Genomic DNA, 27,352 nt, shown 5'->3' on the forward strand with positions numbered 1-27,352 from the left:
ACTGTACTTCTTGCCCAATCCATATGAATTATACCTAGTCACGTGTACACTCTGAGAAAGTTTCTTTTGCATTTTAAAAGCTGTGTGTGATCTGCTATGCTGGGAGGGCAGTTGGGGGGAAGCGGAATCACTTAATACTAGGGAATTAACAGGAAAGAGACTCAGAATCAAAGGGGGTAAGTGATTTTTCTCTAAGAAGAACAAGGGAAAAATTTTTTCTAGTAAACTAACTTGAGTTTGACCAGCTATTAAGTTACCTAAAGAAAAAAGCTTTGGGCCTATCCCTGGATATTTCTGATCCATACCTCTCCTTCATTCTTTTCCCTCCACCTCCACCCCAAGTCGTTTTGGACAAAATGACTTCAACGTTCTAATATAGGAAGCCAGGTTATTGTATAAGCTGGGAGTCAGTGTTTTGGGCCATTTGGGGAGGGTGTAAGGTATTCTAGGATGAAGAGAGACCAGAGAAAAAGGTGTACTAGGTGAGAGAGAAGAAGAACGCACTTAGAGTCGGCTTGGCTGCTGGCCAGGGCCTGATACCCCAAACTGGAAACTGAGACTAGAGGAATAATGGAGAAGGAGGATACTGTAATGCAGTAGACTTAATCCCTAGGTTAGAGCTTCGGAAGCTTCTACATTTGTGGAGGAGAGGATGAAAGCAGAAGGTTTCAACACTGTGCTGAATTGACTCTTGGCTTATTTCTCTTCTCTCAGCTCTGCCATCTCCTCATTGTCCTGCCTTTGCCGAAGATGGAAGCCAAGGAAGCCTGCCAGGAGCAAAAATCATACTGATGAGCCAGTCTCAAGTGAGCTAAGACCCCTTCCTTCCCTCCTGGAAATATATCGCTGGCTCCTAAATGTGGCCTTATTTTCACTGCCTTCCCTGGCTATGCACCTCCCAAGTCCACGTGCTCCCTCTCATAAGGGATACTTTGTTGGGTGACAAACCATTTGTGGATTGTTTCCTCTTTCGTTATTGAAAGCTGATGCTACCTTTCACCTCATCCCCAAATATACACGAAACAGTAACAGCCTTTCAATTCTATAAACCTCCCTACAAATTCCTTTCTTCTGCCTCTGTTTCCTGAGGGAACTATGGAGTTTTCTCCAGGACAGCAGGGACATATTGTTTCAGGAGGCAGTGACATTTGAGGATGTAGCTGTGAATTTCAGTAATGAGGAGTGGCAGTGTCTGACCCATGCTCAAAGGCACCTCTATAAAGATGTGATGTTGGAAAATTATGGAAACGTGGTATCACTTGGTAAGGACTTTCCCTGTACTTGGCTTAGTACTTTCTCCCTTCCTTTTTCTTTTAATTGCTTTATTTATGATGTGTATGGGGTCTCATATTGAAAATCAGAGCTCTCATTCCATATCATCAATATCTTCCCCCAAATTAGTTTTGAGTTGCCCCTGTTACATAGCAAGATAATTTTCTGGCTAACCTAGTTGTTTTCTAATTCTTTGCAATGAAACTCTCCCTGGGTGAAAAGGAGACACTTAACGTCTGTTCTCCCTGGATTCTCACCTCCTCAGGCCTCTCATTTTCCATTAAATGCTCTGTATTCAGCTCTTAGTCATGAGCTCCTTCCTAGCGGCTGAAAACAGATTAACCTCCCTCTACAGACTCCCATCCTCCTAAAAAGAACAGGGAAAATACAACCAACTGACTATTTCCCAGAATCTCCTTCTTTGCCCTTCTGAGTATTGACTTTTCTGAGAAATTTCCTAGACCTGTTCATTTACATGTTACCAGACCCCTGAATAAACCCTTTTCTCTACCCAAATGGACATTTCTTTCCTGTTTCCATGTGCAAACAGCGGGGTCAAGGTAAGCGTTAGCACAGTTCTCTGTTGCTCTACACACTGTCTTCCTCCTTCTCTACAACCAGGATTTCCATTTCCTAAACCTCCTTTGATCTCCCATCTGGAGCAAGAGGCAGAGCTCTGTGTTCAGGATGGACAGGACAGGGAGTTCCTGAGCTGCCCCCACCCAGGTGAGTGCCAGAGAAGCTGTCAGTCCCCTTTTGTGTTCCGTGTGACAGAATGATTATAGAATGTTCTTAGTGGTGGGTCATCCATCCTGAAGGGCTCAGAAGGAAATCTATTTAGGAAATCTTAAGGCAGAGAAGACAAACTGTTTGGATAATTATTCTGTCATTATCTAATTGGCTGTTTGCAACCTATCTAATACAGGCTTTTTGCAATTTAGTCCTCCAAAAAGGCTCAGACAATTCATCTCCCTTCTGTGTATCATTTACTCCAGTGCTCAGAGAGCATTGCCTTTCTGCCTCTAGTTGTTTTCTTTTTTTTTTTAGGACCTTCCCCCATTTGGAGACCTGAGCCTTTGACCCTTGCCTTTTCTATTCTCTCTTATTGTGAAGTTAGTTAGTTTCTCTCATGGCTTCAGCTCTTAGCTCTGATGCAGATGCCTGCCACATTGATAATGCTAACCTTTACCTCTTTCCTGGGCAGCAGTCTCATGTTTCTAACTCCTGGTTTTTATTTGAATATCCCATTGTCATCTGGAAAGCAACCTATCTAAAGTCAAATTCATCTCTCCCTCCAAGGCTGTCTCTTCGTTAAGCTCTCCCTAGTTCTATATCTGGTTCTACCTCTTTCTTACTTTGTCTTTCCATTCCCTGAACCTCTTATCTAGTCAGTCATGAAATATTATCAGCTCTTCATTCAAGCTATTTTCTGTATTTGTCATTCAAAAAAAAACTTGTCCTTTGTTTCTAGGCCAACTCCAGCTGCTGTGTCCACAATGCCTACTCTTCCTTCCTCCCTTCCTTCCATCTAAAAAACATTTATTGAGCAACTATCATATGCCAGGTACATATGAGCAGCTATCATATGCAGTCAGATAAGATATGGGTGAGCCCTGACTTATGGAAGCTTATTTTCTAGTGGGGAAGGCAGGTAAGTAAATAATTATATAGGACAGTATGGTGGGAGTTCTTGGGATATGTAGATAGGGATATGTACCTGGTATATACAAACATAGAGGAGAAGCACCTAAATCTGACCTGGGGACCAGAAGACTGCAGAAGGAATGACAACTAAATTAAGTTATGTAGGATAAGTGAAGTCATTTAGTTGAAGGAGGGGCAGAGGGGAATAACAAGTAGGAAAGTATTGAGGAGTAAAAGAATGTGAACTGTGAATAGTTCAGTGTGACCAGAGCCAAGGACTTGGAGTAGCCAGTGGGAAAAGTACAGGAGCAGTAGACAGGGGCAAGATCATAATTGAATGAGCTTTTGATAAACTGCAGACCTTTAACTTTATTCTTATAATAACAGCTAAGATTGATTAAGTACTTATTTTGGTGTTGGAAGTGCTTTGCATACATTGACTCATTTAATTATTGTGGATAGTCTAGATCCCATTTTATAGATATAGCAACTGAGAGAAGTTACAACATCCTCCCAAGTTTGCACCGGTATTAGGTGTCAGAACTAAGATTTGAACCCAGACAGTGAGCTGGGGCTCTTGACTGTACACTTTACTTCCTTTCTGTCTGGTTAACTATGGAGTGCCATTGAAGTGTTTAAAGCTAAGGAGTGATGTGATTAGATTTGATTTTTAGAAGGAATAATCTAGAAGCGATGTAGAGGTTGGATTAGAGGGGAGGCAGACTAAAGGACATTTGAGGGTTATTAAAGTTAGCTGGTGAGAATGCACTGGCAGTAGAAGTGAAGGAGACGGGATAGAGTTAAGAGATAATAAGAGATTGATTTGGACTCTGGTTACCAACTGTAAAAAGTAACTCCAGCTAGCTTAACCAAAAGAAAAATAATTTATTATTCAGGGTATGTCAGGGAACTTAAGGGCAGGTATACATGAGGCTCAAGAAGGGATTGGAATGCCATCAGGCCCCACTCTCCAGCTGTCTTCTCTGCTACGCTGTGGTTCTGCTTCATTCTCCTTTCTTAGCAGATGGATCTTCTCTGCTTCTCAGTCCCGATGGCAGAGCATTCCCTCCCCTACACGACATACCATCCCACCACCACTGGTTCTCAAATTTAAGTGCTAAAGCTCTAGCTCTCTTCAGAGCCTGGCCTTACCTGCTTTCACATCATGATTCCAAAGTTCATGAAGAGAGAATCTGTCCTGGTTTGGGTCAGGTCTTGCCCAGATCTAATCTGCCCTACCCAGATGGGTGGAGTTACACCACAGAAATATGGCTCTCCAGGGCCCACTCTCAGGAGCAAAGCAGACAGACCCCTAAAAAGGAGGCTGCGCTGGCACTTGAGCCCCCGCTTTGCAGCTCCCGTCACAGGTAACATTTATACAATATTAGTGAGTACATATGAGAAGTTGAAGATGATTTCCGGTTTCCTGTCTTAGGTGACTAGGTGTATGAAGTTGTCATTCACTAAACTAAGAAATTCTAGAGCATGAGTAGATTTGGAAGGATTTTTGTGAAGTTTACTCAGTTTTAAATATCTTAGTACTTTACAGTAGTTCAGCCTATTTTGACCTTGCCATAATGTTAGGAATTTTTCAAGCATGGGAAAGTCAGTTACTCTTCCAACAGCTTAACCATTGCTTCACCTCTGCCAGCCCACTTATTTCCTTTCCTCTGAACATCTGACATTTTTTCTTGTTTAAGTATCAGCAGCCAAGACACGGCCTGAGAATGAGAAGGCAAGTTCAGAACAGGCAGTTTTTGAAAATGGAGAAGTCTGCTGGGCGAAATTTAAAAGTCTCCTAAAAGTTGTTTCCCAGGATCCAGAGGTTGGAGAAGTTTGTGTACAAGATGTCAAATTAGAGAATCAATGGGAAATACCTATGAGGGAGAAACTGAGAGAAGAGAAAGAACGCTGTGAGAAAGTGACCTTCAAGAAAGGAAAGAACCAGAAGGTACTTAGAAAAAACTCAAAATGTATTCCATATAGGGTTCTTACAGAAAAGAAACTCCATGAATGTGCCAGGTGTGACAAAAACTTCAGCTGGCATTCTGACCTAATTCTCCATGAGCGAATTCACTCTTGCCAGAAACCCTATGTGTGTAATGAGTGTGGGAAGGCATTCAAGACCAAAAATCAGCTTTCTATGCACCAGATAATCCACACAGGGGAGAAACCCTTTAACTGTAGCCAGTGTGGGAAGGCCTTCAACAGTAGATCAGCTCTTTGCCGACATAAAAAAACGCACAGTGGGGAGAAGCCTCACCAGTGCAGCGACTGTGGGAAGGCCTTCAAGACCAGGAACCGTCTCAGGATGCATCAAATCATCCACACTGGGGAGAAGCCTTATGAGTGCAGTGGCTGTGGGAAGGCCTTTCAGTTTAAGCATTCCCTTATCATCCATGGCAGAAGCCACACTGGGGAGAAACCCTATGAGTGTGAGGAGTGCGGGAAGGCCTTCAGCGGGAGTTCAGACCTCATCAAACACACAAGAATCCACACTGGGGAGCGACCTTATGAGTGCAGTGAGTGTGGGAGGGCCTTCAGCCGAAGCTCAGACCTAAGCAAACACACAAGAATCCACACTCAGGAGAAACACTGTGGGTGCCCTCAGTGTGGAAAAGCCTTCAGCAGCAAGGCAGAGCTCACCAAACACAGAAGAATCCACACTGAAGAGAAGCCTTACAAGTGTAAGGAGTGTGGGAAAGCCTTTCGTCATAACTGTAAACGCAGGGCTCATGAACGAGAACACACTGGGGAGAAGCCCTATCGATGTGGGGATTGTGGGAAAACTTTTCAGGATCGGCACTGCCTTACCATCCATCAAAGAATCCACACTGGAGAGAAACCGTATAAATGTTCAGAGTGTGGTAGAGCTTTCAGTGGGAAATCAAACTTGACCAATCATCAAAGAATCCACACCGGAGAGAAGCCTTACAGATGTGAGGTGTGTGGAAAGGCCTTTTATCATAGTTCAGTCCTGAGGCAGCACAGAAGAATCCACACTGGTGAGAAGCCATATACCTGCAGTGAGTGTGGCACGTCTTTCCGTCAGAGCTCAGCTCTGATTGGACACAAGCGAGTTCATACTGGGGAGAAACCTTATGAATGTGAGGAGTGTGGAAAAGCTTTCAGAGTGAGCTCAAATCTTACTGGACATAAGAAAAGAAAACATAGAGTGTGGGGAACCCACAAACTTGATGAGAATGGGAAATCCCTCTCTCCAGTAACCTGTTCTCAGACTTTTTCATTCATCAATATTTTGACAACCAACACTTGAGGGTAGTGATTCTGGTGTTTACACTTTCTCATTTCTCCTTCTACTTCTTACACTGGTCCCTCTTGTCTCCTGTATTGGTTCTTCCTGGTTCCCTGACCCCCTAATTGTGAGACCCCACCAAGCCTTTGTCCTTGACCTTCCTTTTCAGTGTCTCTTCAGTGAGCACATTCACTCCAAGGCTTTGTCTGTCAATAATAGTACTGTAGGGCTTCCCTGGTGGCGCAGTGGTTGAGAGTCCGCCTGCCGATGCAGGGGACACGGGATCGTGCCCGGGTCTGGGAAGATCCCACATGCTGCGGAGCGGCTGGGCCCGTGAGCCATGGCCGCTGAGCCTGCGCGTCCGGAGCCTGTGCTCCACAACGGGAGGGGCCACAGCAGTGAGAGGCCCGCGTACCGCAAAAAAAAAAAAAAAAAAAAAAAAAAAATGAATAATAGTACTGTAATATTAAATACTAGTGCTTGACACATGCCAGGCATTATTCTTTACAATTTTTAATCATTTAATCCATACAACATCCCTATGGGATGAGGAAATTGAGGCATAAAAAGATGAAGAAACCTGCTGTGGATCACTTAACTAGTAAATTCTGAACAAATGCCCACTGAATGCTTAGACTTACCTGAGCAATTTCCATTATCCTGCACCACATCTCTCGGATATGAAGCTGTACCTCAGTTCAGCACAGAACATTTTTTAAATTGATAAACATTGATCATCTTTAGCAAGTTTTGCTTTAACTTAAAGCCTGAATGGTACTTCTCCTTAACGGATCAGAATTGCTGAGATTCAGTGGGGGAGCGGAGGCAGGGCAAGGGCAGATTTTAAAATTACAGATAAGCAGAAGTCAGGTATACACTGCCGAAGCAGCAGTGTACGTATGGAAAAAGCATGAAGCCTGACCCACTTTGTTATAAATACACTAAAAGGTCTTCAAGATGTTGATTTCTTAAATATTTGCTATATCTGTTTGCATGATATATGAAATGCTCTTTCAAATAGATTAGTAAATTTGTATCTATCTTTTCAAGTCTTTCAGTGTCTAACATCTATCCTTTCTCTTGCAAATGTTACAGGTCCTTACTTCAGACAGAATTAAATTAAATACCCACATGCAATAAGGCTGTTAAAATAGAAATTGAAAATCCTAGAAGAGGATGCAAATGTGTGCCAACTTAATTAACATAATGACCATAATTGAGAATTAAATTTAGTTCAAAGTTCCCTGACTGGTAAAGAGATGAGCAATGGGTTCCCCAGCATTTGTCAAAAGTGTTTTACAAGCTAATGTTTTTAAAAAATAATAAGTTTGAGAAATGCTGGCTAGGTGGGGGTATTTATTCCCTTAAAGACTTCTCAGGGTTTATACTATGCTAATGTCCTTTCTGAGTCTTAAACAAAGGAACTGTAAGAAGCATTGCTTTCCCAAAGTGATGGACGAAAGAATTCTGTTTGGAGGAGCACCTTCATGGACTCTTGTTTCACAGAAAACATCTTGGGAAATGGTTACACATTATCTAATATGGACAAGGAGTCCAAGATACACAATTTTCTAGTAACAAATTTCAAAGGGAATTACATGACTTATTATACAAAAGACAGATTAAACATTGTTTCTTATGTTCAGTTTCTACAGGAAATTAGAGCATGTCCTTTATATGGCCATTTCTTATATTTTTTTTTTAAGAAAACCAAGATGAAAACATTTAGGATATAACTCTAAAATTGTCTCTGTGGAGGATGACCCTCTGTATATGTGGCTTTTGGATGATATAACGTGACTTAAGGGCAGAGTTTAGGATATGTCTGGAGAATTGGCAGTGCTTTTCCAATCTTTTTTGACTGCAAGGACCCCTTATTTGATGATCAATAAATTTTACCGACACTCTCTCCCCCATGCATACACACACTACAAGTAGTTTTACTTTAATGCTTGATGGCAAAATGTTGTCATGTTCTCCTAGAAAATCTGAGGTTTTGTTAATTACAACAGCATGTATATGCTTTTGGAAAATGTATACACATGTTCAGGATGTTTTTTTACCCACAGGCCATGAGGTTCATTTGGATTTTGGACTCAAAGTCCTTAGCCCATCATGAGTACCCTCCAGTGCATCCTTTCAAGTCACTTCTTCAGTCAGTCTTTTAACAGAATCTGGCAAGATTTCAATTCCAGTTTAAATTCTGGACAGTCCTGGAGTGTTGATGTTTTGTGTTATTGATCAGAGAGTCATGTTCTTCAGACACCAGTTAACTGGAGGGGGTGGCAAGCCTGACATTCCTCTGTGAAAGTTGAGAAACCTCTGTACTGAGCCCAAATAGAAGACTTTTAGACTTCATCCTCACCAGTCCATCTTCAACATGACCATTGTCTCCCTAAAATATTCCTATGATCTTGACACCTGCTTTTTTTAAAAATTTTATTTATTTTTATTGAAGTATAGCTGATTTACAATATTTTGGTTGTTTTCGGTGTACAGCTGCTTTTAAAACTCCCAACTGACTCTCAGTCCTGCAGTAAGAAATCCCAAATTACTATCTTGAACTCCAGGAATCTTTTGATACTTCCTGGACACTTAAAATGAACATTATGAAAAAAAACACTGAAGGAGTTTCAGATATTTTACCTGTGGAAAAAATCATTTAGAAGGGATCCTAAGGTGGAATAGACTCTGCTATACAGTTGTAAGTTTGGTAGACAGGCATAATGTAGAAGGAATTCAAAGATCAGATGCATAGTTGAATAATCAAACATGTTAGTGTTTCTTGAAACCCTAAGATTCTTGTAGTTCTAATTGTGAAGTTACTAAAACAAGAGTTGTTGATTTAGTTATTTCTTAGAAAAATCTTAGATAAAACTCACTTTTTTAAGCCTAATTAATTCTAACTGGAAAGACAGAAAAATTTCACCATGAACATTGATACCATGAGATTGTTTTCACTTTACCTGTACAGAAGAAGTAAAGAATGCCCATTTCACTCAGTTTTTAAAAGGGTGATAAAATACAGATTTCAGAATTAGAACCACAAATGTACAGAAGTGTCTTTCTTAGCTCCTACCTATGGACTGTAGTTCTATGCCCTGGGATAATTGCAGAGTAAGATTAACCCATTGCTCACAAGGTAGTCCTTCAAAAATTTCAAGACAAAAGCTTCTCTTTCCACCAGGTAAAATATCTGAAATTTCTTCATTGCCTTTTCACAATGTTCATTCTAAATGTTCAGGAAATATCATAAGATTCCTGGAGTTCAATTTAGGGTTTCTTACTATGGGATTGAGAGTTAATGGAGAGTTTTTAAAGCTGGTGTCAGGATCATAGCAATAGGAAGACAATGATCATATTGAAGATGGGTTGGTGAGGGTGGAGTCTAGACATCTTGGCCTTTGTTCCATTGGTCTGTTGTCTAGCCCTACACCAATGCAAAACTGCTTAATTACTATAGCTTTAAAGTATCTTGACATCTGTAGGGTAAGTCCTACTGCTTTGTTATTATTTTTCAAGACTGACTTGGCTATTTTTGTCTAAGACTATACTTCTTCATGGATTGGAAGACTCAGTGTTATAAAGATGTCAGTTCTCCCCAAAATTGATCTATACATTCATTGCAACCTAAGTAAAAATCCCAAGGGTGCGTTTTTATGGTAATTGACAAATTGATTCTAAAATTTATGTTGAAATGCAATATAATTCTTGGCCAAGGCGGGAAGAGTGGGGGAAAGGGATAGTTAGGGAGTTTGGGATTGACATGTACACACTGCTATATTTAAAATGGATAACCAACAAGGACCTACTATGTAGCACAGGGAACTCTGCTCAGTATTATGTAACAACCTAAATGGAAAAATGTATAACTGAATCACTTTGCTGTACACCAGAAACCATCACAAGATTGTTAATCAACTATGCTCCAATATAAAATAAAAAGTTTAATTAAAAAAAATATGTAATTCTTGGCCAAGAATAGCCAAGACTGTAAAAGGTAAGATTTTGTCTGTTACAAGTAAGTTTTGGAAAATATTTGTATGCCCTCAGGTCTAGAAAATATTTCTCAAACAAGACACCAAAAAAAGGTTAATTTTAAGGAAAGTAATTTAATTTTCTGATAAATTCAACTAGATTAAAATGAAGAATTATTTTTTCAAAATCACCATAAGGAAAGTGAAAATACAATTTTCTCATGAAATGAAAAAGATACTTGGAACAAATATACTTGGCAAATTATTATCTAAAATATTTTATGTTGAATCCCATGAATTGTCAAAGAGGTTGAATAGTGGCAATTTAACATGTTTCAACTTAATATAAACACTCCTATGAGTCAATAAGCAAAAGACAACCCAAAAATAGGCAAAAAGCATGAAGTATTTCACAGAAAACTGAAAAATGATGATGACCAAACACAGAAAAATTGTCCAGTCTCAGTAATTAAGGAGTTTTGACCACAATGATATGCTGTGAGATACCTACTAGGTTGACAAATTCTCTTAAATCTGGAACTTCATTCAAAGTCCTCACATAGAGAACTTTTTTTTTTTTTTGGTAGAGACTCAACCATGTTTGGGCAATAACTTATCTATTACATGAACCCCACTACGCTGTAAGTTCCATGAAGGCAAGGAACTTGGAGCTGGCAGGAGGGAGAGGGGGAGATAGGGCGGAAACAATTTCCAAGCTAAGTCCTGGAGGATGAGAAAGAGACACGAGGATCTGCTCAGAGCAAAGAGAGCGCCCACCCCAAGCCACAGAGGTGTTGGATGCAGCTGAACTCGAAAACGCCCAGAGGGGCGAAGTCACCTAGCGCTGGTGCGATGTGTCCGGCAGCTGCGGGACGAGGTGCCGGCGCTTTCCAGAGCCTCTTCTCGCGTCTGAATAACTAGGGTTCCAAACACAAAGTGCGCTGCAGAGAGGCTGGAGGAAGAACAGTGATTATTTTGAACATAAATTATTCTTTCGGAGGCACTGGCAGGATTTGTATTGAATTCATTTGTTTGTAATAAAGACTGTATGCATAAAAGCACTTTTTGTTCGTGTTACTTGATTGCTGCATCCGCAGGGCCTAGAATATACTGGCTGCTCAAATAGACAGATTATTTGAGCGGTTATTTTCGGTTGAGCATTGTTCTAGGGCAGTTATCTATGGCCCCTGGGTAAACAGAAGTCAAAAGAGGAGAAGATAGGGACCGACTTTGTAGTATGTTAGAACTGTCCACATTGGACGTGAAGAAAGGACGTCTAACACTAGGAAGTTTTAAGAAAGAAAAATACATACTTGGCAGCGGTGGGATTCGAACCCACGCCCCCGAAGAGACTGGAGCCTTAATCCAGCGCCTTAGACCGCTCGGCCACGCTACCACTTCCGGCTTGTTCTTCTTTTCACATTTTCCCTAGGAGTAAAAGTCCTCCCCTTCCAACTCCCACGTACGTTTCCCACCCGGGACTCTTTTCTGGCGTTCTTCCCACTAATACTTCCATAGAACTTCTGCCTAGTGTTCAGCCACCACCCATCCTGACCCCTGACCCCCTGCTTCCCCACAGCTGGGAGTAGGGCGGGAGGAAACCAGGGCATCCGAGACTCCCGCCCCTTTGGGCCACGGGGCCCGGGTGGGTTTCAGGTCCGCCGTGGGTGGGGATGTCCAGCCCGAGCCGCGACACAGCTGAGTGAGTCCGGGAGTGGTTTGGGCTCCTCCCGAGGGGACTCTAGGAAAGGAAGGCAACCCGACGAAAGGCGCAGAGAGCACAGTCCTCAGGAGGACCACGGTCTCTGCAGAAGGGCCCCCAGGACCAAAGGCGTTGGGCGGTTCATTTTGAAACGCCAAGATTCGAATCATTTAAAAGTATAGTTGCGGTCGGGCCGCGAAGGTGGCAAGAAGAAGCCCCTGAAGCAGCCCAAGAAGCAAGCTAAGGAGGTGGACGAGGAAAATAAGGCATTCAAGCAGAAACAAGAGGAGGAGCAGAAGAAACTCGAGGAGCTAAAAGCGAAGGCCGTGGGGAGAGGCCTCCCCCGGCCACAGGTGGAATTAAGAAGTCTGGCAGAAAGTAAGCTGTTCCTTGTGTCTGAGGCTATGATGATCCTTAATTCCATTCCTGCTTAAACATCTGGATTCCATGCCATAACATCTGTTGCCACCTTTAGCTAGAATGAAGCGTTGTCTTGGAATCTACTGTACATTTAAGAATAAACTTTTGTAAAAAAAAAAAAAAACATACAGTGGCTCATCTTGTCTTTCGTTCTTCTCAGCCATTGCTGCCTTAGCTATGAAATCTGCATAAACCCAGCCCAGCATCCTGCCAAAGTGTGTTCTTAAGTCTTTGTTCTACCCTGAATTCTGTTCCACCTGGAATTAAACCAACTCATTTGAAATGGCAAAATAAATATACATAGTTGCCATCATAACATAATGCAATACATTGATAAAGTTGCTGTCTTAGGGCAGACGGTGGGGCGTGGGTCTCCCTGACCTAAAAGTTTTGGCTCAGACAAGGGTGTCATAAAACAAGAACACATTGTGCAGATTATGTCAAAAATAATATCTCGATAGAGAAAGTTAGCTAACGCTGGAGTTTCTGTTTGTTTTGGCATTCATCTCCAAGAAAGTCAATGCTGATAGTGTATTTATCCACTATTCGAATGAAAACTAGGCTTTCTTACAAATTCCTATACTAGAGTTGCTCATATGGAGTTTATTGCATAGTGCATGGGTGTTCATTTCCTGTGCCTACTGTAACAAATTAGCACAAACTGTGTGACTTAGAACAACAGAAGTTTATTCTCTCACAATTCTGGAGGCCAGAAGTCCAATCTGTATCACCTCCCAAATCAAGGTGTCCTCAGAGCCAACCTTCCTCTGGAGACTCTAGGGGAAAATCTGTTTCCTTGACTCTTTCAACTTCAGGTGGCTGCTGGCATTCCTTGGTTTGTGGCCACATCTCTCCAATCTTCAAAGTAGGCATCTACGAATCTCTCTCTCTCTGCTTTGTCTTCAATGGCCTTCTCTTTCTAAAAAAATAAAAAGTAAAAAATTGATTTAGTAGTATCTCATTATCCTTAGCTGCAATACTTTAGCAATTACCAGTGTTATTTCCTAAGGAGATTACCTTAGGAAAATCACTAAGAAAAAGGATTCTCAAGAGAGTAAAAGCAACACAGTTACCCCTACGCTTGCTAAAGCCTCACTTTCCCCAGTTTCTCCATATATCCCAAGCTAGGAGCCTCTTTTCTCACCCGCTGTGTCATTCTGAGCCCTCTCCCTGGTTCTCTCTCTCAGTTCCTCACAACAGCAGTCTCCTCCCCACTATAAGACTATGTACTCCCACCAGTTCTGGATCTCTGAGGGCAAGATGGACAGAGTTTGATGGAAACTGACCACTTTGTGACAACTTTAACCCTCAGAGACACAGAACGGTACCCTCCCGCTAGGTGCTAACTGGTTCAATGTTTCATCCGCGTCATCTTGATCCATCGAAGGCATCAATTCAGAGACCAATTTTCTCTTTCTAGTGCTCACATTCCTACATGATAAACCAAGAGGGGGGAAACAGAAAAATGAAGAAATAAATTGAGATAAAGTGACTATATCAAGGAGTGGGCATCAGGAGCCCACTCATTCATTCAACAAGTATTGACCAAGTGCCTACTGGGTACCTGGGCACTAAGCTGTGCACTGGATATTCAGCAGAAACACCTGACCATTGCTGTCCTCACCCTCAGAGCTACCAGGGAAGGCAAACATTCATCTAGTCATTACAACTCAGTGTTGTGAATGAAGGAGGGCTGGGTTCGCACTTGGTTGAAGGAGCTAACTTAGTTCTGGAAAGGCCTGCTTGGAGGAATTTACGAATACGCGGAGGAATGCGGGGGCTGGAGTGAGACAAACCTGGCGAGAAGCCTAACAAGGAAAAGTTTGGGTGGAGGGCGGCTGGGGTCGGGATTGCACCTGCAACCCCTTCCCCACCCCACAGGCCCGCTCCCGGAGGGAAGACACAGATTCCTGAAGGAGCCAGGGGTGAAAAGTGGAAGAAAGGAGAAAGAGGAGAAGGAGAATGAAAAGAAGAGGAGGGCTTCTCCCAAAGCCCCCACGGTCCGGTCCGGGTGATGGTGGTGAGGCCCCCGTCAGCTGCCGCTACCTGACGGTTTCCGGATCTATGATTCTAACATTGCGAGAAATAATGTGCCCAACCGTGCTCCTCAGGTGACAATCCCTGCAAGGACTAAAGGCCTACGCCACACAGAACAAAGAATCTAAACGGTATACAAATATATCCCTCTTCCTGTTCCCTGGAGAGGCACTTTCTAGTACCCTCTATCCAACTGTCAGCTCAGTGTGTACTCTCTAGGAAGCGGGGAGGACTGCCTCTCTCGCTGGTTCTAGTTCAGTCTTAGGGAACCCACAGCTTCAGTCCGACAGTTGGGTAGGCCGGGCGTCAGAGTGAGATTTGGAACCACCCTCACAGGTTCCTGGAAGTCGAACAGGGAACTCTGATGACCTTCTCTTTAGAGACTAAATTGATGGGAAAGCATTTAAAATTAGTTCCTCAGGACCGACCGACTTGAGAAAATGTCTGGGAAGCAACTCTGCACCTTTAGGAGGTGGACTTGTCAGCAGTTGCCATCGGAACATATACAGAAGTGTAGTTCTAGCTTCACCGGGTATGGCCAGAAAGCTTGACATTGAAAACCTATGCCATCCCATCAGCAGCAGAGAATTTCCAAATTTTAGTTCAGAATTCAAAGAGTTCGGATTTCAAAGTCCTGAACGATCCAGGAGCTTTCACAATTCCTCGCTTTGCTTCCCCTGATCCCTTGTCCTGAAATGCCGGTCTCCTCCTCATTCCCTCACAGAAACCTTGCTCATTCTTCAAAGCCCACTTCAAATAAGTCAGTTCTCCACCTTGCCTCCGAATCTCTCTCCCTCTCTCTGTCTCTCTGTCTCTGTCTCTGTCTCTGTCTCTCTCTCACACACACACACACACACACACCACCGTGATTTTCCACACTTTTTTTTCTTAGCAGATTACTCTTTCTGCCGAATGGAAAACTTGTTCACAATATCTGTCTCCTCCACTCAGCCTAAGCACCACAAATGTAATAAATATAATAATAATAAAATCACATGGATTAGGATATAGTATGGCTGAGCACTTTTTGCGCATTACTCCCCATAACAAATCTATGAGGTAGATTTTTTTTTTTTCTGCGGTACGCGTGTCTCTCACTGTTGTGGCTTCTCCCGTTGCGGAGCACAGGCTCCGGACACGCAGGCTCAGCGGCCATAGGCTCACAAGCCGAGCTGCTCCACGACATGTGGGGTTTTTCCGGACGGGGGCACGAACCCGTGTCCCCCGCATGGACAAGCGGACTCTCAACCACTGCGCCACCAGGGAAGCCCTATACAGTAGATTTTTTATTCCCCTTCTACAGATGGGAAAACTGGGGTTTAGGGATGTTAATTGAGAGATAGGAGGGTGTCTTGCTCATTTTTCATCTTCCATAGGGACTAGTATAGTGCAAACCTACCTTGGCCCTTAAGATTGATTTACTGACCCCCAACTGTTGTCCTTTTTCTTATAGTCATTCAAGTTCTCCCTCTTTCCTCTTGTACTTATGTGGATTTTGGTTTTGTTATATTTTTGCCATTTTCTCTCTGAGTTGACAAGTAATTAGGTAGCAGTATCATGAGCACAGAACCTACTGTGCTAAAATACAGATTAGAGATCCCCCCCCCATGGAGAATAAGTAATAGCTCATAACAGAAGAATAAAAAAAGAAGTCACATCACTTTCGAAGAAGAATCCTTTGTCTCTAATCCAATTAGGTTTATGTAGGAAAGTTTTAAAATTTAGAAAACGATTAAACACATTCAGGGGTTCTACCCAGACTCCTCCCTAAAAACAGACATATAAAACTAAATGAAGCAAAGGATTCTTGCTGCATATAGAGGAGACAAAATATGACATCATTAAAAGAGGATGTTGTTCAGGAGTGATTGCCATCAGCCCTATAAGGTTGATTTCCTGTGAAACACTAAGCAGAAAGAAACAGAACATCTTCAGTATATACAGAAATCTGACAAACTATACTACTTTTATACTTACGGCAAAACAAAATTTCTTAGACAAATTGATCTTACATAGGTGTCAAAGTGTATTAACTCAAGGAGAGTATTGGCAAGATGACAAAGGAGTGTCCCATCTCAAAGAGGTTTTGGAATTTATATATGGGGGTTGGGGGAGAACAGGGAATGTGCAATTAGTTAGAAAAAGAGTATTACTGCTTCATTTAACATGATCATAAAAATATCGTGTCCCCATCTGTTGGTAGAGTAAGATCAGGGTCACCATGATCTTTGTTTGGAAGCTTGTGGAGAATTCATATGTGCATTGAACTTTTATAAGAAATGAGAAGGAAATAATAAGCAATACTTCTGTGGCTGCTATTTAGACAAACTGAGTAACAAAGATTCGTGCCCCAATACCGTCAGACAGGAGCGAATTAGCACAAAGGCATCAAACCTTGTCAAAAGTCAGAAGGATAACAGAATCTGCTTTTTCTCAAGTAGCTGTCAGTAAATTTCTCAGGTGCGCATTCAGAGATGCTGAATACATCGTTTGCCTGTTTCTTAGTTTTTTGACAGCAGTTTTCCGTTAATAATATGGCCTTCCCCTATTTCCTCTCTTAGAAAACCCCAGACAGATTGTAAATTCATAGCGGAAAACAGGTGGAGGCGCTGGGGAGATCAGGCAGTCCGGAGACCGCCTTGATCCAAGATTAAGTTACCGTGTCAGTATTTCTAGGCCGATCCCCCTTCTCCCAGTTGGATCAGTGAAACTAGAAAACCCGCCGGAGAGAGTGGGTTTCACAATTCCAGACGCTTTCGGGAATTCAGAAACTCGCCCACAACCAGCCAAGGCAAACTTCCAGGAAATAACTTCCCGATTTCTTCCGTCTCATCTTCATTCGTAACTCTCTTTACAAAGTGTTATGCTAATCTCAACCAACTCCTAAAGCTAATCAGTTGCCTCCAAAATTTCCTGCTCACTGGACCATCCAACTGAATAATTAAAATTTTGAAGCATTCAGGATAGTGGCGAGCTTTTTGGTCAATGTCAGGTAGCGTGCTCATTAACAAAATTTTGTAAATAACTGAAATTTACATCATTTGTGATTTTGCGGTTGAATATCAAAAACGTTGCAGAGTTTCTAGGCAGAAAATGCCTCATGAAAATTAAACTTGTATACACTTCAACTTTTAGTCTTATTTACAAGTTTCCCCCTTGGTTTCGCGAAAGCCGAGAGGAAAAAACACTTTCCCTGACCGGGAATCGAACCCGGGCCGCGGCGGTGAGAGCGCCGAATCCTAACCACTAGACCACCAGGGAAGTTAGCGAAGGGTTCTCAAAATAATGCTACAAAGCTAATGCTCCATACGTATGCATGCGTCACTCCTTTTCTGAATATTCAATAAGGCAATGCAAGATCCCATTCGTTTTATACATGAACCTCCTGTTCCGCACCAACCAATAAAATCTGGACAAGGGGAAGATGTGGCAACGCCTAAGAAGGAGTAATCGGGGCCACGTAGCTGCATAGAGTCTCCTTCCCTGCTCCAGACGTGTGGATTTACTCAGGAATAAATTGTAGATTTAACTAAGTCGTTACGGCAGTTCTTATGACATTAATTTGTAACTGTCTTCTTATCTTTCTCCTCATAAATTGGTGAGCCATTCGAGGATGAAAACCGTTTTTAAATTTATCTTTGGTTTCCTCAAAGTGTTTATGATGATGCTTATCAAATTCTTTATATTTAGTGAATAAAAAGACAGAGGATAAAGTCATAAGACATTATTTGAAGACATAGTGGGCGGAGTCGAAGTAGCTCAGCTGGGCGAGCGTTAGGCGGGAGATATAGAGGTTCGTGGTTCGACCCCGGGTTTCGGCGTGACTTTTTCCGCAAACCACATTAAAACGCTGATTAAACAAATTGCAAGCAAGAACATACCAAAACACGACGCAACTTTTTTCTCAAATTCATAAAAGAAGACAGAGGGTTGTGCAATAAAACGATTCTTCCAGTCAGAGTAGCCTAGGGATGGGCTTCTACATCTCACAAAATAAAAGAGGTAGATCCAAACGTGCAGAAGGAAAGCTACTTTCCCTTCTTTGTAATATTTAGTGTGTGTCTTCTTTCTTGGTTCGGGCTCTGTTCCACTCATGCTATGTTCCTCTTTCTTCAAACCTATCCCTTCTTCATTCCCGTGGAATTATTCCAACAACCGTAAGCCAAAGTCAAGAGACCCCAAAGTACTCCTCTTTCTCCTGTTCATTTCTACTTCATGATCTCCCTTTCCCCCAATCTTATTCTCTGCCAGCTTCTAATGCAAAGGAGACAGGTCATCCAGATAGATATGGAAAAGAGAAGTTTAATATGAGGAATACCAATTGCATTTTATTCTCAACGTCATGTTCCTTCAATAAATATTTATTAAGTGGATTCCTAGGCAACTCTAAAGAGAAAGAGAGAGGCACGGCAGGAGAACTGAAGGAAAGATTCCTGGAAAATGAAGTCATCTGAGTTGAATTGAAGAGGTGGCTCCTGGCTCGAAGGGCGGTGGCGGGGCGGCGTGCAGGGTGCGTGGTAAACTGAGCCTGAGCCTTGAAGGAGAGAAGAGAGTCATGATATTCCTGTAGCTCCCTTTTTCCCTACCTCCTAATTTGGTAGTTCTTCACATATCCCAACCTCTTCCTTCCTACTCAGAGGAAAATTTTCCCTCATTTCCAAGGCTTATAGATATTCCATCTGAGCTTTTGACCGTTCTCCCGATTCCATTCTGCCCTCGTGTCTTTGATTCTCCCTCTTACCTGCCTCTCCTCAAACTACAGAATACCTGCATGTCCATCTTCAGACAACAAAAAAGAGAACACATGCCCTCCTGTCCGGCCCTCATGCTTCTTCCCCAGAATCTTTCCTTCCAGCCACCACCAAACTTGTTACAGGAACAGTATTTGCCTCCACTTCCTTGCCTCATCAGTTGCTTGCCAGCTGAGGTCTGCCTTCCAAACCTAGGAAACCATTACCATCAACTTCCCAAGTTTCTAAGGCTTTGTCTCTTTTTTGGCCCTAAACTTAATTCTGTGCAGGACACAAACTATTGACAACTCATCCTTCCTGAATCGGTCTTCCTTGGACGTTTTCTTCTCTGTACTCTCCAGCTGTTCTGTTTCCATCTTCCCTCTCCCCCACTTCTAAGGACTCTTTAGAAATGGCTGCGTCTCAGTGTCCTGACCTCTGTCTTTTTTAAATTCAATTTTTAAATTATGCATAATTGTAGATTCACCTGCAATTTTAAGAAATAATACAGAAATATCTCATGTACCCTTTACTGAATTGCCCCCAATGGTGACATCTTGCAAAACTATAATGCAATATCAGGAGCAGGGTATTGATATTGATAAAGTCAAGATACAGAACATTTCCATCACCACTAGGATCCTCATGTTGCCCTTTTATAGCCACAGCCACTTTCCTCCTGCCCCCCCCAACATCTGGCCACCACTAATCTGTTGTCCATTTCTATAATTTTGTAATTTCAACAATGTTATATAAATGGAAACATATAGTATGTAACCTATTGGGATTGGCTTTTTGCACTCACTGTAATTCTTTGGAAATTCATCCAGGTTGTTGAGTGCTTCAATAGTTCATTCCTTTTTATTACTGAATACTATTCTGTAGTATGAGTTTACCACAGTTTGAACATTCCCCATTAAAGGACACTTGGGTTGTTTCCAGCTTTTTACTATTTTGAATAAATCTGCTATAAATATTTGAGGATAGGTTTTTGTATAAACATCAGTCTTCATTTCTCTGGGTTGAATGTCCAGGAGTGCAACTTCTGGGTGGCATGGTACTTGCATGTTTAGTTTTTAAAGAAACTGTCAAAGTGTTTCCCAGAGTGGCTGCACCATTTTACATTCCCACTAGCAATGTATATAGCCTCATCAACACTTGGCATTGTTACTAGTTTTAGTTTAGCCATTCTGATAGGTATACAGTGACATCTCATTGTGGTTGTAATTTGCATTTCCTCAGTGGCTAATGATGTTGAAAACCTCTCCATGTGCTTATTTGCCATCCATATATCTGCTTTGGTGAAATGTCTCTTTAGGTCTTTTGTCCAATCCAGGAAGAACATTTGTGTACAGGTTTTTGAGTGAGAAGTTCCTGAAAAAACTTGGAAGTTCAGACCTGTGGCAAATCTGTCTTGGATTATACAATTGTCGTGCAATGCAATATAATGCAGCAGTATTTACAAAATGCAGTACAGCCTTACTGTTTTGGGAAAGGCTGATTGCAGGGTGGAGAAATCCCCAGGATAATAAGTCACTAAGAAGAGCTTCTTCCAGTGTGGACTGACTACACCACCCTTTTGCACACCCTTTGTGTGCAAAATCTAAAGATAAAGTATACACTAGTGTTAAAAAAAAAAAAAAAAGACAGGCCCAAAATGGAGTCATTTATGCTAAGCCTCATTGTCACCAAACCTAGACCTAAGTAGGGCCTCTGTCCCCTAGAAATGTAATCTAAAACCATTCAATCAGGAATCACCTGATCAGCACTACTAGTTAGGTTATCTGTCTGCTAGACTCCTGCCACCCCCCTAAAGGAAAGTAACCTAGCAATAGCCAACCTGCTTTTTTGCCTAGTATAACTTCCTTGTTCCTGCTCCCTTCTGCCTACTAAAGTCTTTCATTTTGTAGGGCTCCTCGGAACTCCTTCCTACCTGCTAGATTGGATGCTGCTCGATTGGAATCGATTTTTGCTCAAGTAAAATCTTAAAAATTTTAATATGCCTCAGTTTATCTTTTAACAGTAGTATGTACGCCGCCCCGTGTACTCCGTGAAGTTAGGTGGTCTGCTGTGTGCAAAAATAATGCTGGGGGAAAACGAGTCTTCAAAAAGAGAATCTAGGGAAGATTAAACAAAAGAGACCGGGTCTCGTCGGATGTCCGGGCAGAACTGCAGGCACTGCTCGCAGGCGCGGTCCCACCGCCGCCCAACACGGGGAGTTTGACCTGCTCCGTGTCCGGCCTGGGCCGGGTCCCCCCCTCCTTAGACAACCTGGTACCCCCGGGCTCCCCCGGGAGCCCCATGTTGGTGCCAGGCCCGGTGCGGACGCCCGCTCTACACAGCGCGGTAGTCCCGAACCCCCGGGCACCCACGATCCGCCGACCTCAGCCTCCCGGGAAACTGGGATTACAGGCGCGCGCCACCGTGCCCGGCGCGGGGAGATGCGGCGCCGCGGGCCTGGAGGCTGCGGCCGGCGGCCCTGCCGTGCTGCGCGGCGCGACCCGCGCGGCGACTCCCCTGTGCGCAGCCCACTACCCACTTTAGATTGCTAGAAGGGGCTGATAGAACCGAGCTCAGGAGACGCAGAAAGCCCTGGCAGAGATGTGAATAAGCTCGGTTTATCGTGTTGTCCTCGGAATCTTTGCAAAAAGGTCTGTTAAACAAATGGCCGTAAATTTAATAAAGGAAAGGGTGAAGGACTGTATTGAGGGTCGTGTTCTTCGCAAACTTCCATACGCATACAAAATCACGGGGGCGGGGGGTCTCGCTAAAATGCAGGTTCTAATGCTGTAGGTCTGGGGTGAGGTCTGAGAGTCTGCATTTCTAAGAAACTACCAGGTTAAGCCAATCAGCGGTCCGTGCTGCAAGTGACAAGGCTGTTGACGCTTTGGAACCAGATGTCTACACATTTTCATTTATTTTAACAGTGGCAGCGTTATGATATTAGAACATTAAAGAGAAAAATAAAAAGATACCCACAGTTCCAACTGATTATGGGCATTTCCCTTCCTTTTTAGTTCCCGCCCTCATGCATACATAATTTTGTGCATGGTTGAAACCAGGATATTTGTACAATGTCATGTTGGGTACATTTTCGTTTTGTGGTAAGTAATAAATATATGCAGAGAATTGTTCAATTACTACTCTGTCAGCCAACATTTACTGAGACCCTTCTTTGTGCCATCTATACTAGGTCCGTCTGGGGAATCGGAGAGTACAAAATGCACTCTTCTGAGGAGCTTATGGCCTGATTTTTTAAAAATACAGACAAGTAAGTCAGTGAGAATTAAGACACACTCGTATTCTTCCATAGATGTAAGGGCAGAATGTTGTGTAGAGAAAATCATCATTACGGGCACCTAACCTAAGATGGGGATGGTTTACTGGAGGAGATGATAGCGGAAATGTGTCTTAAAGATGAGCTATAATTAGGCGGGTAAGGAAGATGTGATCGTTGTGATTTATAATAAATATTATTTGGCCTTCCTCACACTTCTGGCACACAGTTCCTAAAACACTGAGACTTTCCTAACTGTAGAGAGCCCTAAAGGTGCCTTTTGTTATGTTAATGAGGAGACTTTGGGAAAGCCCCAGAGATCTCCTAAGGGTGGGCACAGGTTGCCAGGGGCACTAACCGTGTGATTGGAGGGTTGAAATTTTCAGTCCCACCTCCTACCTCCTGGGAGGGAGAGGAGCTGGAGATTAAGTTAAATTACTGATGGCCTATGTTTAATGAATTGTGCCTATACAATGAAGCCTCCATAAAAACCAAAAAGGACAGGGTTTGAAGAGTTTCTGGGCTGGTGAACACTTGCAGATGTGGGGACAGTGACCAGCTCAGAGAAGGCATGGAAATTCCATCCTCCCTTTACCCATACCTTGCCCTTTGCATCTCTTCCATCTAGCTGTTCCTGAGTGATAGCCTCTTACAATAAACCAGTAATCTAGTACATAAAATGTTTCTCTGAGTTCTGTGAGCTGCTCTAGCAAATTAATTGAACCCAAGGAGGGGAGTCTGTGAAAATTCCCATCTCTAGTCAGTCGATCAGATGCACAGCTGACGACCTGGACTCATGTTTGGAGTCTGTGGGCAGTCTTGTAGAGCTGAGCCCTTAAGTGGCAAAATCTGATGCTACCTCTGGCTAGGTAGTGGCAGAACTGAGTTGAACTGTAGGACACCCAGCTGGTGTAAAGAATTGCTTGGTGGTGTGGGGTAAATCCCACATGTTGGAATTGTGTCAGTTTTATAGGGCATGGGAAGATTCTCTCCATGAAGCATCAACACGTGCAAAGCTGAAAAGGTGTGAAAATCCCTAGTTCCTAGTTCCATTAGGCCTGAGCAGAGCATCAACGGTGCATGGGCCAAGAGGAATAAGATTAAGATGAAGCTGCAGATGAAAAAAGAGTTACCTTGTGTGGTAGCTAGTCTCCCAGAACTGACCCCAGTGTAGCAGGTCTCTCAGTAATCACACCTTAGTGTAGCACATTCCCACAGTGAATCTTGGTTGACCAAGTAGAACTTCATTGAAGTGACACTTTGCCAGTTCCAGGCCTGCCTGAGTCATAAGAACCCTGGCAGCTTCTGACTGGGTTTCTTGGAATGCTCAATCTGGAAAGCTCCCTCTCAGAACCCAGTCACTGTACTGTGAGAAGTCCAAGCCACATGGGAAGGTCACAGCCAGGCACTCTGGACAGCAGCCTCAACAGAGCTCCTAGCAGGTCACAAACACTAACTGTCACCACCAGTCATGTGAGCAAGCCATCTTGGAGAGCTCAGCCCAGTCAAGTCCTCAGAGGTCTGGAGTTCTTGCTGACACCACACGGAGCAAAATTGCCCAGGTGAGCCCAGTGAACCCACAGAATCAAGAGAGATAACAAAATGGTTTTCTATTGCTATCACAGCAAGCTTAGTGGCTTTAAAAGCACAAATTTATTATCTTAGAATTTTTCAGGTCAGAAGTGATGGGTATGGTCTCACCATGCTGGAAGCAAGGTATTCGCAGCCTGCATGCCCGTCTGGAGGCTCTAAGGGAGAATCTATTTCCCGCTTCACACTGTTTATAGAGTTTGTTTCTTTGTGGTCATATGACTGAAGTCTCTGTTTTCTGCTGGCTTGAGCTAATGGCCACTCCTGGCTTCTAAAGACCGCTACATTCCTTGGTTCTTCAAAGCCATGAATGATGGGTCAAGTCCTCACATCACATCCCTTTACCTACTCTTCTGCTTCCTCTGCCACTTTTAAGGACTCTTGTGATTAGGATCATCTCCCCATCTCATGGTCCTCAATCTTAATCACATCTGTGAAGTCCCTTTTACCATGTAAGGTAAAGTTTCCGGGGATTAGAGAATCTTTTGGAATGTCCATTATTCTGCGTACCACAAGTCACTGTGCTCTGGAATTCTCTGTTACATATTAGTAGATAATGAGAACACATTGCGAGCTGTATCTTCAATGACTTTGAACTTTACCTCAAAGGCTTTGGAAAGACAAAGAAGTACCCTTCTGAACAGAAAGGCTAATGTAACTGGTATCTTTTGCAAGCTTGTCCTGACTGTACTGCAGAAGTGGGGCCTCAGCTAGCACACAGAGTTCCTTTGTGCAAATTATGTAATAACGACTCATATTGGTGGATGAATAACAGAAAGGCAACCCTCGGGGCTGATAAAGTACAAAAAAAGAAAAATGCCACCGCTGTCCAAGGCTCATAGCTTGACTCTCAGAGCTCAGGTCAGACTTCAGCTCCTATATACCTTCTCCACAAGTGTCTTTTATAGGGCACCTGTGTATGACAGCCCTGTGTAGACAAACAATGGGAGACAAGCAAGGTTAGAAGCCCAGAAACCAGATTGGAGGCCACTGCTGTAGCAGAGGAAAGACACGGAGGCAGGATGAGGAGAAAGAAAAAGTAAAACAGTGGTAGTAATCTGGTATGGAATAAAGGAGACTGATTCAGGAAGTACCAAGGAGGTAGAATTCACGGGACTTGGAAGCTGGTAGAATGTGAGTAAAAGAGAGGAAGGGATTAAAAAGGATGCAAATGTGATGATGCTATTCACCTGCTGTTGGAGGAGAAGCAGGTCTTCGCCGAGGTGATACTTTTCTTACGGAGAAGTGGGATTTGAAAACCACGGAGAAAACAATGAGAATGACAGGCCTTGAGTCTGGTGCCGTAACACAGTTGTTCATGTAGATGAAGAAATGCTATTGCATGCTAAAATATTTTGAAGCCCTCAAGGTCAGCAAGACTGGATGGAGTTGAAAGAAACGAGGGCTACAGAGCTGATGAGGATATTTTAATGAGAATCTTCTCATACTTGAAGAGAATTGACTCAGAATTTAGAGATCTCAGAAACTGAGGATGAGATAGGAGAATGGGGAGAAAAACAAGAGAAAATGTATCCCCTTCCTCCTCACGTCTTTACTTCCCTCTTTCCACAGCTTAGATTTCATGATTAATTACCAGCATTACGAGCTTGTATAACCTTCATCTCCTGTGCCCCACCCTAGGTCAAATCAAACACACCATCACTTTCTCCAAACCTGAATCTGAATAGCTGAATGGATAGAGCATACCCCAAACTGTGCTCCTCCATTTAACCCACTCTAAACCAAACGTTTATCCCCTCTAACTCCACTGAAACTCCCTTGTCGAGTCCCAGCAACTTCCATCTTGCAAATTCCAATGGTCAATTCTCAGTCTTCAATTTGCTCAGCTTCTCAGTAACACTTGGCCCAGCTGATACTCCCTCTTTATGGAAACACATTCACTTGATTTCTGGAACACCACTCTCTCTTGGTTTTTTTGTTTGTTTGGTTGTTTTTTTTTTTTTCCCTACTTAAATGTAGTTCCTTCTTTATTTCCTCCCAGTCTCTAAATTTTGGAGTTCTCTAGGGTCCTGACCTGAGTCCTCATGTATTCCCTACATACACCCTCTCCCTACCTGAGCTCACCTGATCACCTGGCTTTCAATACCATCTATACCCTGAGAAGTCCCAGACTTAAACTTTCAACCCCATCTCTCCATTGAGCAGATCAAATTACATGACTGACATCTCCACTGAATGTCTAAAAGGCATCGCAAACTTAACATGTTCAAAGATCTCTTGATTTCTTACCCATCCCCCAAACCTGCTCCTTGCTCAGTTCTCATCTTGATAAAAAGCACAGCAGTAATTTAAACTTGTGAAATAAAGCTTGGATTCCAAATAAGTTATACTTTCAGCAAATAAGTTAAGAAAGTCGTGTTTAACTTGACTACTTGGCTGTTCCTTTCTGGTATTATTATTAATTATTATTATTGTTGTTGTTGTTATTATTATTTTGTTTTGAAGCAGTCATATTTTCCCCCAAATAAATCATTTTTTTAGTGTATGAGTTTTTGTCCCAATCTACATAACATCAAACAATACTGGAGAAAGAGCATATATACATTTCTGTTTTACCATAGTACTTTTCTCCATTCCCATCCTCAAAGTATTTCCAAATTAGATAAAGACATTCTTTTTACCCCACACTTTGAAAATAAAGATTTTACAGCAGGCCAATATTTTAAAGTATTTTCTATGGCCAGTCACAGTGATAGCCACCTTGTAGGCATATGCCTAAAGAGGCTATCTCATTCCATTTCTGTGAAGTAAAAAAATCTCAGTAAGTGCTTCTGCACATTTTGAAGAAAATAAAAACTGACCATAAACCTCAATAAACCATGAAAGCCTCAATATCATGAGTAAGCAAACCACAATCCTTTAAAGCAATGTCTGTGTACAAGGAGTGCAGGACATTTAGCAGATAAGATCTTTTTATTTTCTTTGGTAAGGCTAAACGGAATTTGCCAAAATTTACTTTTGCACTGTTGCCAAATGTGCAGATAGATGAGCATGGCCTAGTTTGTATTTGAACAAAATATCAACAATCTTCTGTTTTATGTATCTAGTGGTTTTATTAAATCTACACACAAATCAAGAAGATGATTTTTCGACACCATGTTTCAAATTAAGGTCGTAGGAGCTAGGGGAAACATTTTTTCTTGCCTAACTTGACACATCGTTTGAAGTTGTTATATTGTAGAGAACAAGGTCATCCGACAGAATCGGCTTCACAGTACAAGAGGTCAATACATGGTATCGAAATTTCCCTTTTTGTTTGCCCTCGGGATGCAACCTTTGAATCAGGAAATAGAGAATGAGAGTTCTTTTCAAGTATTATACCCAACACTATTTTTGACTGAGCATTGGTGTCATTTAGAGAAGAAGAAAAACCTCTGATTCGAAAGTTCTCGCCCGTCTTAACCCAGACTTGGGAGATTCAGTCTC

General features: G+C 42.5%; 1 protein-coding gene, 1 long non-coding RNA gene, 2 other non-coding genes and 1 pseudogene across 4 annotated transcripts; 2 read left to right on the forward strand and 3 right to left on the reverse strand.

Moving 5' to 3' along the window:
* The first annotated feature begins 4,989 nt into the window (after positions 1 to 4,989).
* On the forward strand, positions 4,990 to 6,334 carry ZNF311 (zinc finger protein 311). The gene has a single exon (XM_060163465.1). The coding sequence runs from the start codon at positions 5,060 to 5,062 to the stop codon at positions 6,191 to 6,193; it is 1,134 nt and encodes a 377-aa protein (XP_060019448.1). The 5' UTR covers positions 4,990 to 5,059; the 3' UTR covers positions 6,194 to 6,334.
* Positions 6,335 to 11,001: 4,667 nt separating this feature from the next.
* LOC132527930 (translation machinery-associated protein 7-like) lies at positions 11,002 to 12,233 on the forward strand (annotated as a pseudogene).
* On the reverse strand, positions 11,464 to 11,545 carry TRNAL-AAG (transfer RNA leucine (anticodon AAG)). The gene has a single exon. It is a non-coding gene; the product is annotated as a tRNA-Leu (tRNA).
* A 704-nt stretch (positions 12,234 to 12,937) lies between the features above and the next one.
* LOC132527640 (uncharacterized) lies at positions 12,938 to 14,468 on the reverse strand. The gene is made up of 2 exons (XR_009543033.1): positions 14,318 to 14,468; positions 12,938 to 13,190 (listed from the first exon to the last, which is right to left on the reverse strand). It is a non-coding gene; the product is annotated as an uncharacterized LOC132527640 (long non-coding RNA).
* Positions 14,469 to 17,497: 3,029 nt separating this feature from the next.
* TRNAE-CUC (transfer RNA glutamic acid (anticodon CUC)) lies at positions 17,498 to 17,569 on the reverse strand. Its single transcript has one exon. It is a non-coding gene; the product is annotated as a tRNA-Glu (tRNA).
* Between the last annotated feature and the right edge of the window lie 9,783 nt (positions 17,570 to 27,352).

Source organism: Lagenorhynchus albirostris, chromosome 10 (genome assembly GCF_949774975.1).
Source record: "Lagenorhynchus albirostris chromosome 10, mLagAlb1.1, whole genome shotgun sequence".
Taxonomy (NCBI): Eukaryota; Metazoa; Chordata; class Mammalia; order Artiodactyla; family Delphinidae; genus Lagenorhynchus; species Lagenorhynchus albirostris.

Excerpts from the sequence above, each read along its gene's own strand:
- ZNF311 (XM_060163465.1), top strand. The coding sequence starts at position 5,060 with ATGCACCAGATAATCCACACAGGGGAGAAACCCTTTAACTGTAGCCAG.